The sequence below is a fragment of the Ranitomeya imitator genome, chromosome 7 (genome assembly GCF_032444005.1).
Source record: "Ranitomeya imitator isolate aRanImi1 chromosome 7, aRanImi1.pri, whole genome shotgun sequence".
Taxonomy (NCBI): domain Eukaryota; kingdom Metazoa; phylum Chordata; class Amphibia; order Anura; family Dendrobatidae; genus Ranitomeya; species Ranitomeya imitator.
In genome coordinates, this window is record NC_091288.1 from 57,641,143 (window position 1) to 57,660,358 (window position 19,216).

The 19,216-nt window shown below is 47.7% G+C and overlaps 1 protein-coding gene across 2 annotated transcripts in view; it reads right to left on the reverse strand.

Annotated features, from left to right (window-relative positions):
- Positions 1-19,216, reverse strand: part of MCM3AP (minichromosome maintenance complex component 3 associated protein) — a 110,117-nt gene that overhangs the window by 88,089 nt on the left and 2,812 nt on the right. Inside the window, exons 2-4 of one of the 2 annotated variants that reach the window (XM_069733264.1) lie at positions 16,320-18,057; positions 15,585-16,229; positions 8,566-8,789 (exon numbers count right to left, since the gene is read on the reverse strand). In XM_069733264.1, the coding sequence (XP_069589365.1) occupies positions 8,566-8,789; positions 15,585-16,229; positions 16,320-18,021 (2,571 nt within the window). In that variant the 5' untranslated portion in view covers positions 18,022-18,057. Of the gene's footprint in view, positions 1-8,565; positions 8,790-15,584; positions 18,058-19,216 lie in introns of both variants that reach the window. The other variant, XM_069733263.1, reaches the window with a different exon arrangement.

Below are 19,216 nucleotides of genomic sequence, written 5' to 3' on the forward strand. Positions count from 1 at the left end.
TTTTTTTAAAGAATCTGATCAAAAACCACGGGAAAAACAGGGATTTTTGTGTGTACTCACCGTAAAATCCTTTTCTCCGAGTCAATCATTGGGAGACACAGGACCATGGGTGTTATGCGGTTGCCACTAGGAAGACACTAAGCAAATACACAAAAAAGTTAACTCCTCCTCCGCAGTATACACCCTCTGCTGGCTCTCTCATGAACCAGTTCAATGCCAAAGCAGTAGGAGCTCACAAACAGAATTGCAATATGTCAAAACCAACACAGACAACAAGCCAACGGGCTAAGAGGGCGGGTGCTGTGTCCTCCAATTATTGGCTTGGAGAAAAGGATTTTACGGTGAGTACACACAAATCCCTGTTTCTCCTTCGCCTCATTGGGGGACACAGGACCATGGGACATCTGTTGTGAATTCTGTGGCTGAGTTCACTTCTGTGGTCACAAGTGGTATTGCAGTCTCTGGGCTTCCTCCCTCAGGTGTTTTGGTGAGCTCGTTGGCTGCCTTGCTATTTTAGCTCCACCTGAGTCTGTCTTCCTTGCTCCTTGTCAATGTTCCAGTGTTGGATCTGAGCTACTGCATCTTTCCTTGGGCCTGCTGCTCTGCTAGATAAGTGCTTCTAGTTTGTTTTCTGTTTTTTCTGTCCAGCTTGCTATTAACTTTTGCTGGAAGCTCTGAGAAGCAAAGGGGTGCACCGCCGTGCTGTTAGTTTGGCACGGTGGGTCTTTTTGCCCCTTTGCGTGGTTTTCGTTTTAGGGTTTTTTGTAGACTGCATAGTTCTCTTTGCTATCCTCGCTCTGTCTAGAATATCGGGCCTCACTTTGCTGAATCTATTTCATTCCTACGTTTGTCTTTTCATCTTGCTAACAGTCATTATATGTGGGGGGCTGCCTATTCCTTTGGGGTATTTCTCTGAGGTAAGTCAGGCTTGTATTTCTATCTTCAGGCTAGTCAGCTCCTCAGGCAGTGCCGAGTTGCATAGGTAGTGATAGGCGCAATCCACTGCTGCTTATAGTTGTGTGAGGATAGATCAGGTACTGCAGTCTACAGAGATTCCACGTCTCAGAGCTCGTCCTATTGTTTTTGGTTATTGCCAGATCTCTGTATGTGCGCTGATTACTGCACGCTGTGTTGCCTGATTGCCAGCCATAACAGTACAAGGAGCCTCACCAATGATTCCCAATAGAGGGAAAAAAGAAATCCTGACATCATTTTTTTTTCTTAGCTCTGTCTTCAGTCTTTTTTTTCCCCTAGACATTAGAGTGCTTCAGGACACAGCTGTGGACATGGATATTCAGGCTCTGTGCTCCTCAATGGATAATCTCGTTGTAAATGTACAAAAGATTCAAGATACTATTGATCAGAAATCGATGCTAGAACCAAGAATTCCGATTCCGGATTTGTTTTTTGGTGACAGAACTAAGTTCCTGAGCTTCAGAAATAATTGTAAGCTATTTTTGGCCTTGAAACCTCATTCTTCTGGTAATCCTATTCAACAGGTTTTGATTATTATTTCTTTTTTGCGCGGCGACCCACAGGACTGGGCGTTTTCTCTTGCACCAGGAGATTCTGCATTGAGTAATGTTGATGCATTTTTCCAGGCGCTGGGATTGCTTTACGATGAGCCTAATTCAGTGGATCAGGCTGAGAAAAATCTGCTGGCTTTATGCCAGGGTCAGGATGATGTAGAAGTATATTGTCAGAAATTTAGGAAGTGGTCAGTACTCACTCTGTGGAATGAATCTGCACTAGCGGCTTTGTTCAGAAAGGGTCTCTCTGAAGCTCTTAAGGATGTAATGGTGGGATTTCCTATGCCTGCTGGTTTGAATGAGTCTATGTCCTTGGCCATTCAGATCGGTCGTCGCTTGCGCGAGCGTAAATCTGTGCACCATCTGGCGGTATTGTCTGAGAGTAAACCTGAGCCTATGCAGTGCGACAGGACTATGACTAAAGTAGAACGGCAAGAACACAGACGTCTGAACAGACTGTGTTTCTATTGTGGTGATTCTACTCATGCTATTTCTAATTGTCCTAAACGCACTAGGCGGTTCGATAGCTCTGCCGTTATTGGTACTGTACAGTCCAAATTCCTTTTGTCCATTACCTTAATGTGCTCTTTGTCATCGTATTCTGTCATGGCGTTTGTGGATTCAGGCGCTGCCCTGAATCTGATGGATTTGGATTATGCTAAACGTTGTGGATTTTTCTTGGAGCCTTTGCGGTGTCCTATTCCGTTGAGAGGAATTGATGCTACACCTTTGGCCAAGAATAAGCCTCAGTACTGGGCCCAGCTGACCATGTGCATGGCTCCTGCACATCAGGAAGTTATTCGCTTTCTGGTACTGCATAATTTGCATGATGTGGTCGTGTTGGGGTTGCCATGGCTACAAACCCATAATCCAGTATTGGATTGGAACTCTATGTCGGTAACCAGCTGGGGTTGTCAGGGAGTACATGGTGATGTTCCATTTTTGTCTATTTCGTCATCCATTCCTTCTGACATCCCAGAGTTCTTGTCGGACTTTCAGGATGTATTTGAAGAGTCCAAGTCTGATGCCCTACCTCCGCATAGGAATTGTGATTGTGCTATCGATTTGATTCCTGGTAGTAAATTCCCTAAGGGTCGTTTATTTAATTGGTCCGTACCTGAACACACCGCTATGCGCAGTTATGTGAAGGAGTCCCTGGAGAAGGGACATATTCGCCCATCGTCGTCACCATTGGGAGCAGGGTTCTTTTTTGTAGCCAAGAAGGATGGTTCGCTAAGACCGTGTATTGATTACCGCCTTCTTAATAAGATCACTGTTAAGTTTCAGTATCCCTTGCCATTGATTTCTGACTTGTTTGCTCGGATTAAGGGGGCTAGTTGGTTTACTAAGATTGATCTTCGTGGTGCGTATAATCTGGTGAGAATCAGGCAGGGAGATGAATGGAAAACGGCATTTAATACGCCCGAGGGTCATTTTGAGTATCTGGTGATGCCGTTCGGACTTGCCAATGCTCCATCTGTTTTTCAGTCTTTTATGCATGACATTTTCCGTGAGTATCTGGATAAATTCTTGATTGTTTACTTGGATGACATTTTGATCTTCTCAGATGATTGGGAGTCTCATGTGAAGCAAGTCAGAATGGTTTTCCAGGTACTGCGTGCTAATTCCTTGTTCGTGAAGGGATCAAAGTGTCTCTTCGGTGTGCAGAAAGTTTCATTTTTGGGGTTCATCTTTTCCCCTTCTACTATCGAGATGGATCCGGTTAAGGTTCAGGCCATCCAGGATTGGACTCAGCCGACATCTCTAAAAAGTCTGCAGAAATTCCTGGGCTTTGCTAATTTTTATCGTCGCTTCATCTGTAATTTTTCTAGCATTGCCAGACCATTGACCGATTTGACCAAGAAGGGTGCTGATTTGGTTAATTGGTCTTCTGCTGCCGTGGAAGCTTTTCAGGAGTTGAAGCGTCGTTTTTGCTGTGCCCCTGTGTTGTGTCAACCTGATGTTTCTCTTCCGTTCCAGGTCGAGGTTGATGCTTCTGAGATTGGTGCAGGGGCGGTTTTGTCACAGAGAGGTTCTGGTTGCTCAGTGTTCAAACCATGTGCTTTCTTTTCCAGGAAATTTTCTGCTGCTGAGCGTAATTATGATGTGGGCAACCGAGAGTTGCTGGCCATGAAGTGGGCATTCGAGGAGTGGCGTCATTGGCTTGAGGGTGCTAAGCATCGCGTGGTGGTTTTGACTGATCATAAGAACCTTACTTATCTTGAGTCTGCCAAGCGCTTGAATCCTAGACAGGCCCGTTGGTCGTTATTTTTTGCTCGTTTTGATTTTGTGATTTCATACCTTCCGGGCTCTAAAAATGTGAAGGCGGATGCTCTGTCTAGGAGTTTTGTGCCCGACTCTCCGGGGTTATCTGAGCCGGCGAGTATCCTCAAGGAAGGAGTCATTGTGTCTGCCATCTCCCCTGATTTGCGGAGAGTGTTGCAGAAATTTCAGGCTAATAAACCTGATCGTTGTCCGGCCGAGAAACTGTTCGTCCCTGATAGGTGGACTAGTAAAGTTATCTCTGAACTTCATTGTTCGGTGCTGGCCGGTCATCCAGGAATCTTTGGTATCAGGGAGTTGGTTGCTAGATCCTTCTGGTGGCCATCTCTGTCACGGGATGTGCGTGCTTTTGTGCAGTCCTGTGGAATTTGTGCTAGGGCTAAGCCCTGCTGTTCACGTGCCAGTGGTTTGCTTTTGCCCTTGCCGATCCCGAAGAGGCCTTGGACACATATTTCGATGGATTTCATTTCTGACCTTCCCGTTTCTCAAAAAATGTCGGTCATTTGGGTGGTCTGTGATCGCTTTTCTAAAATGGTCCATCTGGTGCCCTTGGTTAAATTGCCTTCCTCCTTTGATTTGGTGCCTTTGTTCTTCCAGCATGTGGTTCGTTTACATGGCATTCCTGAGAATATTGTTTCTGACAGAGGTTCCCAGTTTGTCTCGAGGTTCTGGCGAGCCTTTTGTGGTAGGATGGGCATTGACCTATCTTTCTCCTCGGCCTTCCATCCTCAGACTAATGGCCAGACCGAACAAACCAATCAGACCTTGGAAACATATCTGAGATGTTTTGTTTCCGCTGACCAGGATGATTGGGTGTCATTTTTGCCGTTGGCTGAGTTCGCCCTTAATAATCGGGCCAGCTCGGCTACCTTGGTCTCTCCATTTTTCTGCAATTCTGGGTTCCATCCTCGTTTCTCTTCAGGACAGGTTGAGTCTTCGGACTGTCCTGGTGTGGATTCTGTGGTGGACAGGTTGCAGCAGATCTGGACTCAGGTAGTGGACAATTTGACCTTGTCCCAGGAGAAGGCTCAGCTTTTCGCTAATCGCAGACGCCGTGTTGGACCCCGACTTCGTGTTGGGGATCTGGTTTGGTTATCTTCTCGTCATATTCCTATGAAGGTTTCCTCTCCTAAATTTAAACCTCGTTTTATTGGTCCGTATAGGATTTCTGAGATTCTCAATCCGGTGTCTTTTCGTCTGACCCTCCCAGACTCCTTTTCCATACATAATGTATTCCATAGGTCGTTGTTGAGGAGATACGTGGCACCTATGGTTCCATCTGTGGAGCCTTCTGCCCCTGTTTTGGTGGAGGGGGAATTGGAGTATATTGTGGAGAAGATTTTGGATTCTCGTGTCTCTAGACGGAAACTCCAGTATCTGGTCAAATGGAAGGGTTATGCTCAGGAAGATAATTCCTGGGTTTTTGCCTCTGATGTCCATGCCCCAGATCTTGTTCGTGCCTTTCATGTGGCTCATCCTGGTCGGCCTGGGGGTTCTGGTGAGGGTTCGGTGACCCCTCCTCAAGGGGGGGGTACTGTTGTGAATTCTGTGGCTGAGTTCACTTCTGTGGTCACAAGTGGTATTGCAGTCTCTGGGCTTCCTCCCTCAGGTGTTTTGGTGAGCTCGTTGGCTGCCTTGCTATTTAGCTCCACCTGAGTCTGTCTTCCTTGCTCCTTGTCAATGTTCCAGTGTTGGATCTGAGCTACTGCATCTTTCCTTGGGCCTGCTGCTCTGCTAGATAAGTGCTTCTAGTTTGTTTTCTGTTTTTTCTGTCCAGCTTGCTATTAACTTTTGCTGGAAGCTCTGAGAAGCAAAGGGGTGCACCGCCGTGCTGTTAGTTCGGCACGGTGGGTCTTTTTGCCCCTTTGCGTGGTTTTCGTTTTAGGGTTTTTTGTAGACTGCATAGTTCTCTTTGCTATCCTCGCTCTGTCTAGAATATCGGGCCTCACTTTGCTGAATCTATTTCATTCCTACGTTTGTCTTTTCATCTTGCTAACAGTCATTATATGTGGGGGGCTGCCTATTCCTTTGGGGTATTTCTCTGAGGTAAGTCAGGCTTGTATTTCTATCTTCAGGCTAGTCAGCTCCTCAGGCAGTGCCGAGTTGCATAGGTAGTGATAGGCGCAATCCACTGCTGCTTATAGTTGTGTGAGAATAGATCAGGTACTGCAGTCTACAGAGATTCCACGTCTCAGAGCTCGTCCTATTGTTTTTGGTTATTGCCAGATCTCTGTATGTGCGCTGATTACTGCACGCTGTGTTGCCTGATTGCCAGCCATAACAGACATCCTAAAACAATCCCTGGGTGAGAAAACATAACAGGTGAAACCTCGCGCACCCAATGCTTAAAGGATTAAGTGATTAAATAAAGCCTACAGATGGGAAACTGCCGATTGCAGAATCTGTCTGCCGAGGGCCGCATCTGAAGAGGCTTGAGAATGAATGTTGTAATGTTTAGCGAACGTGTAAAGACTGGACCAAATCGCAGCCTTACGCACTTGCTGTGCGGATGCCTGGTGCCGAATGACTGAGTGGAGTGTGCCTTAATCCCCAAGGGGATAGGCTGACCTTTGACACGGTAAGCTTCTTGGACTGCCGAACGAATCCATCTGGCTATCGTGGCCTTAGAGGCAGGCAAACCTTTTCTGTGTCTCTCTGGAAGCACAAAAAGAGCATCAGATTTGCGGAAAGACGCTGTTCTAGAAATGTACTTTCTGAGAGCCCTCACCAGGTCTGGAAGCACAAAAAGAGCATCAGATTTGCGGAAAGACCCTGTTCTAGAAATGTACTTTCTGAGAGCCCTCACCAGGTCTAAAGTGTGAAGAGCTTTCTCAGTACTATGGACTGGAGCCGTACAGAATGAGGGCAGGATTATGTCTTCATTAAGATGAAAAGCCGAGACGACTTCAGGCAAGAAAGATGGTTCTCCATGCTCACTAGCCAACCTAGACGAGACAGAGTGTCGATGGCGAGAGTAACGCTCTCTGCGCAAGCCCAATAGGACGGACCTTTGATGAGAAGATCGTCCAGCTAGGGTAGAATCACCACGCCCCGGGAGTGTAGACTACACATGACGGCTGCCATGACTTTTGTGAATATTCTGGGGGCGGTGGCAAGCCCAAAGGGCAGAGCAGTGATTTGAAAAGGTTGTTGACTGAGACATACTGAAAGTTCAGAAGGAAGCTGCAAAAGGCTGTTGAAAGGCTGCAGGGATGTGCCTGTAGCATATGGATTATGTGAACCTGCAGCGGAGGGGTTAATGCCTGCAGCGGAGGGGTTAAGCAGCGTGCACCTGCAGCGGTGTGTGGCTATCTTTCCCAGGTCCTGAGTGCCCCCAGAGAAGTGCTTGTGCCGCGGATCTGAAGAGGGTAATGGCGTCCCCCACAAGCTTCCTGCCTAGGATGCACCAGGAAGTAAGGTCCGATAGGAGAATTAGGGCTCCTCGTGAACTGCAAGAAGCGCCAGAGACAGTGGGCTGAGAAAAGGCAGGGGAGGCCAGGAAGAATATGCAGAGCGAGTCCCCGTCCACACTGTACAGACCCGGCCAGAAGCACTCGGAAAGGGGGCAGAGTCATCGTGAGGGGGCGGAGCTGGCGGAGACCATAGGCGTTGTTGGGCCTACCGAAGCCGGGGACAAAACTAGTTGCCACGGCCAACAGTGACGGCCGTGGCAGCGGAAACGAGCACAGCAGAGGCGGCGGTGATGGCAGCGGAGGTGCAATCCCCCGCCTCCAGGTACTCACGGTATAGCAGAGTCGGCTGCTGTCCACAAGGGAAAGGTCTGTGCCACTCCATTCTTCCTCAATCCACCATCCCATTGATAGGGAGGTGGAGAGGGCCCGCTTGCCTCCTGGCACCAGCCGCTTTCTGACAGTGGTGGTGCAGTGGCACATAGATGCTGCAAGGGAGCCTCCGCTGAAGTAACTTCATAGGAAGCCGGGCATGAGGGGCCGCGGTCAGCTTTTCAGGGGGAAGGCCTGGCTCCGGAAGGGGGTACGTGAGGGCGACACCTCATGTTCCCGTCCGTTGTTAGTGTGGGGAGAGCAGACCCATTAAAGGATTTGTCGCCCTATGAGAGCCCAGGCAGGCGCAGAGGTTGCCGGAGGGGGTACGGGGAGGCAACACTCCGCGTTCCCGCCTGTTGATGATATTGGGAGATAAAGAACTTACAAAGCCCAGTCGCTCCTGGAATCCGAATAAAAAAAAAAGGAATAAAAAATAAAATAACAAAATCAGGGTCTCAAACCAGACCCTAGTGCCTCCTACAGAGACTAAGCAAGAACTGGTTCATGACAGAGGCAGCAGAGGGTGTATACTGCGGAGGAGGAGTTAACTCTTTTTGTCTATTTGCTTAGTGTCCTCCTAGTGGCAGCAGTATAACACCCATGGTCCTGTGTCCCCCAATTAGGCGAAGGAGAAAAAAACAAGATGTGAACATACCCTTATTTATAAAGATGTATACATATATTTTACCTGCTGAAGAGGAAGAAACTACCATAGTTTGGTAAGTAAATGTACTCATAGGTGCCAATCAAATCACAATTCTGCACGACTATCATGGTATTGTGTACCTGCTCTACACCAAATGAACAAAAAGGGCACACGATACCCATCCTTCACTCTCAAGCTGTGAGATATTTTGAAGTGACGTCACCAGCTTCACCAACATCCCAATATGAAACCAGATTACCCCTTTTACCAATGATCCCGAAATCAAAAGTATAAGCACATTACTATTTTTTTTTTTACTCACATGGTTATTAAACTGAATGATGGCCATTTTTTGCTTTACCCTGCAGTTTATACGCAGAATTTTGCCATACTTCTTAAAGTGATCCTCCATGATGTTTTTTTTGTTCAAATTATTAGGCACATTCCTTATTAAAAAAGTAGCTAGATCACTGGGGGAGACCGGGACCAAGTGTTCACCACCATCAGAACGTTCTCCTCTACTTGCTGCTAAGTTTGAGGAAGGAGCTGGATAAAAAAGTGAGAAGTTAGAGAAAAAAAAAAAAAAGATTTATAAAAGTCATTCCCCTCTGCCCCAATCTACAACCGTGACATCACAACACCATACGGGACCGATGCTGCCAATCACTGCGTTCAGCGGTGATGCTCATAAACACGTAAAAAGCTGCCGAGCCCAGTGATTGGCTGTAGCCATCATATTCGCTGTAGTTATGACATCAGCGCTGCTGCCTATCAAAAAAAGATCATCTGGACAGGTGGACAGTGAGCAATACATTTTATTTTTTACTAATGCATGCCTATGGACACAAAAAAAAAAGTAGGGATTTTTGTGTACTCACCGTAAAATTCTTTTCTCCGAGCCAATCATTGGGGGACACAGGACCATGGGTGTTATGCTGCTGCCACTAGGAGGACACTAAGTAATACAGAAAGAATAGCTCCACCCCTGCAGTATACACCCTCCTGCTGACTCCAAGTGAACCAGTTCAGTAACAAAGCAGTAGGAGCTTAACAATTAGCCAGGATGAACTATGTCAAAACCAAGGCAACACAGAAAACCAAAGCCGTTAGGCTAACAGGGTGGGTGCTGTGTCCCCCAATGATTGGCTCGGAGAAAAGGATTTTACGGTGAGTACACAAAAATCCCTATTTCTCCTACACCTCATTGGGGGACACAGGACCGTGGGACATCCTAAAGCAGTCCCTGGGTGGGGAACAATTAACTGTAATTGCTCCTTGTACCCACAGGTTACAGATGCGTCACAGCAGCCTGCAAAATTCAACTGCCGACGGTCACATCTGCCGAGGCCTGAGAATGAATATTGCAATGTTTTGTAAACGTATGCAGACTGGACCAGGTCGCAGCTCTGCAAACATGTGCTACCGAAGCTTGGTGCCGGATGGCCCCAGACGCATCCACTGACGAGTGGAACGAGCCTTAATCCCTGCTGGGACAGAATGACCTCTGACTCGGTAGGATTCCTGAATAGCTGAAAGAATCCATTTTGCTATTGTCACCTTGGAAGCGGGAAACCCTTTCCTTGGCCCTTCCTGGAGCACAAACAGGGCATACGACCTGCGGAAGGACGTCATCCGCGAGACATATCTCTTGAGAACTCTCACTAAATCCAGTGTGTGGAGGGCCTTCTTGATGCGATGTACTGGTGCCGGACAGAGAGACGGTAACACAATCTCCTGATTGAGATGAAAGGATGAGACAACCTTTGGCAAAAAGGACGGGGAGGTTCTCAAAACCACCCTATCCTGATGAAAATTCAGGAACGGAAACTTGACAAGACAGAGTCGCCAGCTCTGAGACTCGTCTAATGCAACCAAGAAGGCAACCTTCCTTGACAGAAAAAACAGGGAATCCTCCTGCAGAGGTTCAAAAAGAGCTTCTTGCAAGACTCCGAGGACCAGATTAAGGTCCCATGGTTTCAACGGCATCTTATAGGGCGGCACACTATGGGAGACTCCCTGAATGAAACATCTTCGTCTTGTAATCTGTTAGCAATCCTGCGTTGGAACAGAACGGACAGGGCTGAAAACTGCCCCTTGAGAGAACTAAGGGCGAGACCCAAGTCCAAACCGTTTGTAAAAATTTGAGGATGGAAGGAATGGAAAATTCGAGGAGGAGAACGTCCCCGGTCATTGCACCAGGAAAAGAAGGTTTTCCAAGTGCGATGATAAACGTGCATAGACTAGGTTGTCTAGCGCTGATCATGGTAGAGATGACTTCCGGAGAGAAACCTGCCTGGGTTGGAACCCAGGACTCAACGGCCATGCCGTCAAACACAGGGCCTCGGAGTTCTGGTAGTAAATGGGGCCCTATGATAGCAGGTCTGCGCGATTCGGTAATTGCCAGGGAACATCGGCGACTAGTTGAATTAGTTCCGCGTACCACGCCCGGCACGCCAATCTGGCGCAATCAGGATTACCGGTACTCCCTCCGCTCTGATCTTCCTGATGACTCTCGGCAGTAAGCGGAGCGGGGGATATACGTACGGAAGCCAAAAATGATGCCACGGGCGCACGAGTGCATCTACCCCGATTGCTGCTGGATCGTGGGACCGAGCTATGAAACCGGGAACATTGGAATTTAGCCGTGATGCCATCAGATCCACGTCGGGGGAGCCCCAATGACAGCAGATCTGGTGGAAAATCTCCGGATGGAGAGACCACTGCCTGGAGTCGAGGCCTTGAAGACTTAGGAAATCTGCCTCCCAATTGTCCACTCCCGGGATGTGAACCGCTGAAATCATTGAGCGGTTTTCCTCAGCCCAACTGAGAATGTAGCCTACCTCGTTCATGGCTGCCATGCTGCAGGCTCCCCCTTGTCGGTTGATGTATGCCACTGCAGTGGCATTGTCGGACTGAATCCTGATGGGACGACTCGCCAGGAAGGGATGGAATTGGAGAAGAGCTAACCTGAGTGCCCGAATTTCTAAGATGTTGATCAGAAGGCATGATTCCTGAAGTGACCGGCTCCCCGGAGCAGTGTGATGTAAGAACACGGCTCCCCAGCCCAGAAGACTGGCATCTGTTGTCACAACTGGCCAATGTACTGGAAGAAAAAAACTTCCCCTGATTCAGGGAGGACTTTAATGTCCACCACCTGAGAAACTGTCTGACTCACTCGGGAAAGAAGAACCGATGGTCGAGGGAGAACGGGTTCCTGTCCCAAACGGCCAGGAGGGAATGCTGTAAGGGACGGAGGTGTATTTGGGCAAATGAAACCGCCTCCAAGGCTGCTACCATCCTGCCGAGGACGCTCATACTGAGTGCAGAGAGTGAGTGCAAGGTTGAGAGAGCTCCCCGCTGTAAGGCTGAGATCTTTTCCGGGGGAAGAAGCACCAACCCCTGGGACGAGTCCAGTATCATTCCTAGAAAGGAAATTCGCTGAGCCGGTACTGGGGAAGATTTTTTGAAGTTTTGTGATGTTCATGGCCTCCTTGAAGGTGCGGAAAGAGGGGCCTTTGATGAGGATATAGGTCAAGATACGGTAGCACTACCACTCCTCGAGAGCGGAGAATGGCCACGGCAGCCGCCATGACCTTTGTGAGTACCCTGGGGTTGATGGCGAGGCCGAAGGGCAAAGCTGTTGTTAATGAACTGCGAAGCGAAGAAACCTTTAGTGGGAAGGTAAAATAGGAATGTGGAGGTACGCGTCCTGGATGTCTATAAACGCCAGGAACTCGCCTTTTCCCATGGTGGCGATGACAGAATGAAGCGATTCCATCTGGAACCGTCGCACCCTGACGAACGTGTTCAGCAGTCTTAGATCCAGTATGGGCCGTACTGTAGTGTCCTTCTTTGGAACCATGAAGAGGTTTGAATAAAAACCTTAAAACCGTTCGCTTTGAGGGACCGGAATAATAAGTCCGTCTTTACTCAGAGAGCATATAGCTTGGAAGAACTCTGAAGCTTTTGAATACACAAAAAGGCGAAAAAGCCAGCTCACCGATTAATAGGAGAAGCCCGAAACTCCGTCCTGATGAGACATAGTGAAGACTCTGCGAACAGAAAAAGATTGTTCCAGCTTCTGATAAAATATGAAACTTTAATCCATCATGATTAAAATCAAAATTAATCCTGGGACATCACTATGGCACTAGTGAGGAAAGCGACGCGTTTCGACCGACACAGCGGTCTTTGTCACAGCTGTGACAAAGACCGCTGTGTCGGTCGAAACGCGTCGCTTTCCTCACTAGTGCCATGGTGATGTCCCAGGAGTAATTTTGATTTTAATCATGATGGATTAAAGTTTCATATTTTATCAAAAGCTGGAACAATCTTTTTCTTTTTCTGAAGCTTTTGCCCTGGGAGGACGAGGTAAGAAGTCTATCTTGTATACGGAGAACACTAAGTCGCGGATCCACTCGTCGTGAACGACCGAGAGCCACGCGGCACTGAAGGAGAGCAGGCAGCCTCCTACTATGAGGGTGTCCCCCGGATACCACAGGGCTCATTGTGTGGAAGATCTGCCCGTTCTGGAGCCTCTGGATCCCGACTGCCTAACCCTGCCATTCCATCAAGGGAAAGGTGTATAAGAGGCCTGGGAACCTCTGTCTGCACGTTGTGCCCGGCCGGGACCGGGAGATGTGGAAGTAGAGGACCAGTTTGAGCTGTAACGAAAAAAATCGGGACCGAGCCCGTGGTTGTGGAAATTTACTCTTCCCTCCAGTGGCGTCGGTAATCAATTGGTCGAGCTTTTCGCCAAAAAAGGCGACCACTCTGATATGGTAGAGAAGTCAGTGACTTTTTGGAAGCAAAATCCGCACGCCAGTCCCTGAGCCATAAGGACCTCCGGATGGTGATGGCGTTTGCTGCTTGAGAAGCGCAGTTAGCGGCATCCAGGGACGCGGTTACTACGAAATCTCCAACTCTGGCTGAGTAGCAAGGCCTGGTATCCCGGAAGGGTAGATTGGTATCCAGCACCGCTGAAGACAAGACCTCACTCAGTCCAGTGGGTCATAGCCTTAGCCACCCATGTAGCGTCAAAAGATGAGAAAAGTGCGGCTGCTGAGGCTTCAAAGGCTGAACGCGCCATATTGTCAATCTGACGATTGGTTGAGTTTTTTTTAATACAGGCACCTCCGAAGAGGATAAAACAGATTTAGTAGCCAGGCGCAATCGGGGAAGACTGCGACCAATCTTTTCTTGGATTTTGACTCCATGGGCTTCTGCCCTGTGAATCGTTTATCTGGACGGATCTTGTGAGATTCAACAATTCCCTTAAATTCGGGATGAGTGGCGAATACTCTGTGAGCTCGACTGGTCCTCTTAAAGGACACGGCATGATCCGTTTTAGATAAAGGTTCCTCCTCAAGCTTCAAAGCCTTATTCACTGACTCAATGAGAGAGTCGAGAGTCTCCTGATCGTGATGAAATTCCTGATCTAGGGACGTATCAGAATCATCCTCTGAAACAGGTTCTCTATTAGCCCCAATGGAAGGGGAGCGAGAAATGGAGCTCTCAGGACCCGAATCGCGGTGATGGTCTGAGGATATGGCATGAGTCCTGTTCCTGGAAGAGCGAGAGCTCCTTGGCAAGGTATGACCCCTGGAGTACAAGGGGTTCTGATCATCGGAAGCGTCGTCCAAAAAAGTGCCCTGGTTAGAGGAAGGGTCTCGGAACGATTCTAACGCTTTTGCCAAAGATGCCATAGACCGGATAAGGGAGGTAGCCCACTCAGGGGGACTAGGCTCACTGGGTTCGGTATCAGTAACAGGTGGTTCCTGAGCAGTCACCGGTTCACAAGCTGTGCATAATGCAGTATTGTGACCCCGGGGTAATGACACCTTACGAGCGGTACATGCCGCAAAAAACAGTGTGGGTTTTGCCAGACTTTTTGAGGCTTTGATTGAGGCATAGCATAGCCTTGAGGAGAGAGCTTAGTAACAGGGGAAGGGTTAAGACATGTTTCTGGAGTTTACCCAGGTCCTGTGTCTTGAGTCCCCAGGGGAGGTCCACAGTGTGATGCCACGGGAGTTATGAACAGGAATCGCTAGTCCTGAAGGCTGTGCTTGAAAAGTCTGGAGCAGCGCTGCAGCATCAGCCCAGTGGGTGAACCAAGATGTCCGCCGAGATCAGGAAGTGAGAGTGTCTCTCAGGGAACGAGAAGCGCCAGAAAGAGTGGGTGGTGGCAACTGCTGGTGGGTGTGTCAAAACTCCGGCCTGTATGAAGGGGAAAAGCTGGGGCCTAAATTTTAAACCTTTGGTTGCGGCCTGCAGCGCCGCGACTGCTATTAGCACCATTCTTAAGCCACACTCCCTGAATGAATTTCCGCACTGCGGACCACCCACGGACCCGGGCTTTAAGGTGTGGACCTCCCATACTCCGGGGGACCAGGACCCCCCAGCGCCTCGGCCCCCGCAGTGTACTCACGGGAGATGCGGTGGGCCGGTGCTCAATCCACTGTCGCCATAGTCAGGGAGGGGGTGGAGAGCTTCTGCCGCCTTGCGTCATCCTCTATAACAGTGGTGATGCAGTGGGGGGCTGCACGGACGCCATATATATCATGTCCGGCTATGCACCTGGCTCCAGGAGTGGTAGATGGAGGGCTACTCCATGTGGTCGTCTGCTATGGGGGGTGGGGGGGAGGGATCGGAACGCGAAGGAACCGTCGCTCGCAAGGTGAGCTCAGGGCTTGCATCCAACGTTGCAGGAAAGGATCCGGGAGGAACGCTCCACGTACTTGCCTGTTGATGATTCGGGGGAGATCAGAACCTAGAAAGGATCCGTCGCTGCCATTCGCTCCGTTAAGGGAAAAAATAGAATAAAAAGTAAAAAATTAAAATAGAAACGGTGGGGTCTGAAAGCAGACCCAAGTGCCTCCTACAGACACTAAGCAAGAACTGGTTCACTTGGAGCCAGCAGGAGGGTGTATACTGCAGGGAAGGAGCCATTCTTTCTGCATTACTTTGTGTCCTAGTGGCAGCAGCATACACCCATGGTCCTGTATCCCCCAACGAGGCATAGGAGAAAAAAAATGTTAAAACGGAAATTCCTGATAAACCACTAACATTTTACATGACTAAGCGGTGTACAGTGTCAGAGAACACGCAGCCTTATCAAACAAATCTACAGAACAGATATATATTATATATCACATACATATATATAATATTATATACAGTGTGCGTGTGCGTGTATATATATATATATATATATATATATATATATATATATATATATACACATACACACACACACACATACATATACACATATATACATACACACATCTTTACGGACATTGTAGAACGGTAAAGTAAACTTAGGGAAAAAAGTGCTCTTACGTTCAATTTCAGGCAGTAGCTCTCCTTCTTCCAGCAAGGGTCGAATTCTTCCAGATTTCAATTCACTAGGTCCACCTGAAGAATTTTCTCTAGGAGATCCTTGCTGGTTTGGCCCCAGAAATGAAACCATTCTGGTAGGTGTTGCATGACCTACACTTGTCATTTGGGACTTATTAAAATTTACTTGACTTGATAAACCGGCTGAGATTGTTTTAACAGATTCAGTTTGACTGGGACCTAAAAGAGGTCTGATAGTTGGTTGATTTTTGGATGGAGAATTGGCATCTGTCACTTTGGGCTGTGGAGAAACGTTATCGCCTTTTTTAATTTCTCTTCCACGCTGCGTTTTCATTTGACTTTTCACAACATCAAACAAGCTCCTAACATAGATGTTAGCACCTCCTTTTAAATCCCGGTTCAACCGACTAGACCTCTTAATGGGTAGATGTTCGCTATGGGGATCTGAAGAAGCTTCACCTGAGATAGCTGCATCATTTCTACGTGGTGAGCGATCATACTCTTCTTTTCTTTTTACTCCTTTTTGTCCCTCTTCTCTTCTTGGCTCTTCAGTAAAACTAGTGAAACTACTATTCGCACTTGCAAAGGAAGGTCTGGGTGTTCCTGCTTCTCCTTTGCTTTTCTTATCTGAAGACATAGAAAATAAGTTGAGGTTCCCAGATGTAGAGGACGACGTAGAAGCTCCAAAGAGGGGTTGATCTTTTGACTCGTTTTTACCTGACATGCTAAAAGAAGGTGCAGAAGTTTCATCCGATTTAGTTGCTCCTGTTAGGATGGGCTTGAAAGTTGTATAAGCGGGAGGTTTGAAACTGTGCTCAGAATTAGATGCCACCTGTGTAAATGTGGAGTCCACGGCACTAGAACTGGTACTTATCTGTGTGGTGGCACCAAACACACTTCCAGTCTGCCCAGTGGAAATATTTGATGACTGACCAAAAACTGACATTTTCTCAGTTGATGCCACCTTGCTAATTTGTGTTGATTGAGCGATTCCAAATGCAGAAGATGCTTGTGCAGGTTGTGCACTGACAGTACCAGATTCCTGCTTACTAAATGAAGGCTGGAAGCCAGGTGACTGACCAAAAATATTACTTTGCCCACTGTTTACCTGTCCAAATGCAGACATTTGACTATTACCATTTGCCCCAGATTGGGTGGAGCTTGTCTGACTAAAACCTTGCCCAGTCACGTTCTGCGCAAACATAGCTGTCTGGTTTGAGGGTGTCTGGCCAAACAAAAATCTGTTAGGGGATTGTTGTCCAAATTGTGGACCCTGATTTGAGCCATCTTCGGATGGTCTGGATGCCTGAGATGACTCAGATGTTGCCTGGGCAAATATCGAAGTATTGCTTCCAAAGGCTGGGGTTGACTGGCTAGTTGTAGGCTGTGTAAAGAAAGATGCAGACTGGTTGGTAGTCGCCTGGGCAAAGACAGATGTAGATTGGCTAGTTGGTACTTGAGCAAAAGGAGATGCATTTTTGCTGGGAGCAGTTTGTCCAAACATAGAGGATTGACTGGTACCGCTTTGTCCGAATGTTGGACCGGTTTGCCCAGTAGAAGTCTGTCCAAATGCAGGTACTGAATTTGTATTGGTTGGATTTCCAAATATGGAAGAGGGCTGCCCGGTAGTTGTCAGCCCAAAGGCAGAACCAGTTTGTCCCAAAGATTGTTGTGCAAAAGCAGTAGCAGACTGATTATTAGCAGCCTGTCCAAAGGCAAAGCCAGAGTGTCCTGTTGTAGCCTGTCCAAAGGCTGGAGAAGACGGAGAAGAAACCTGCCCAAATGCAGGAGCAGATGTGGCCTGTCCAAATAAGAGTGTAGACTGACTAGAAGTGCCCTGTCCAAATACTGGGGTAAACTGTGAAGAAGTGCCTTGTCCAAAAGCAGGTGCTGACTGACCAGTGGCCTGCCCAAATGAAGGCACAGACTGCCCTGAATTGGACTGTCCAAACAGCGGAGCAGTCTGTCCAGATGTGGGTAGTCCAAACACTGAAGTATTAGCTGCTTGTCCAAACGTAGGAGCCGCCTGCCCAGAGGTGGACTGCCCAAATATAGAACTAGACTGGCCAGAAGAAGCTTGACCAAAGAGTGGCCCTGAAGAAGAATGCTGTCCAAATGTAGGAGCCAACAGTCCACCACTTGTCTGACCAAATGCTGGAGTGGTTTGTGCTGAATTAGGTTGTCCAAAGATAGAAGATTGGTTTAAAGTATTCTGCCCAAAAACTGTGGAAGATTGGCTGTTACCGAGTTGTCCAAACACAGGGGCTGACTGGCCACTAGATTGCTGTCCAAATGCAGGGGCAGGCTGTACAGTTGCATTTTGGCCAAATAACGTTGTCTGCCCAAACATAATTGCATTCTGATTTTGTGAATTGGGGTTTGAGGTTTGCTGTCCACTAAAATAATTGTTACTATTCATCGTTTGGTGGTGTCACAAAACTCGTGCCTTCAAAACCTATTGAAACACATAGAAAAGCAAGATTAAAATCACAAAAAATGATGATTTTAGCTATACAATATTGTAGTCCGACAGTTATCAATTTAACAGCATTAAAGGGAACTTATTGCCTACTAAAACTCCATTTATCACTGCAGATATATTGGTAACCTGCAGATAAAGAGCATTAAAATCACGTCTGCCAGGCATACTGGAACTTTAGGAGTGATAAACTTCAAGTGGTTTTTAGCTAAAAATGTATGCATTTAAGTAAAAATAAAATAATCACATTGGCCTCAAAGATATGCAATCTTTAATTCTTGGATAAACTCTTTAAAGGGAATCTGTCACCAAAGGCCTCTTTCACACTTCAGTTGTTTTGCGTCAGTCACTACCGACATAGTGACAGATTGACGGATCCGTCAGAACCGTTTTCTCAACAATTGTAACGGATCCGTTTTTTTGACGGATCTGTTACTTGGGGGTTGTCTGGGAAAAGTATCTACTTTTTGGAGCATGCGCAATTGAAAAAACGGATTGGGGCGACGGATCCGCCGAAAAAAAGGTTGCGCGGATCCGTCGCCCACAGGCGGCCATTCTATGGAATGGCGGACGCGACGGATCTGTCGCGATCCGCCATTTCGGCGTTGACAAAAAACGTTTCAATGTCCGTCTATTTTCAGAAAACGTCCGCCAAATTTTGACGGATCCGTCGCATGGCGGATGGAACGGACGACCATCCGTCGCTAATGCAAGTCTATGGGAAAATAACGGATCCGTCAAAAAAAATTGACGGATCCGTTATTTGAGGAAAATGGCGGTTTTAGACTGACGCCAAACAACTGAAGTGTGAAAGAGGCCAAAGACAGAATCTGTCAGAATAAAATAACGAAAGAGACCCTGATTTCTGAGATGTGTCACTTACTGGTCTATCAGCAAGGGTTTATCACTAGAGGACTAGTAAGCCTGCTACCAGATAGTCCTCCATGTTCATCAGCTCTGTGTACACTGTGCATAGGCAGAAAGCTGCCAATCAGTGGTGGGGGCGGGGGTCATACAAAGCTCAGCATTCAGAGCTCTGATAAACGTGCATCACATAAAACAGGGATTTAATCAAAACTACAGCAAGCAGCGGAGTAAGTGAAACTGCTGGAATCAGGGTCTCTGTCCCCACATT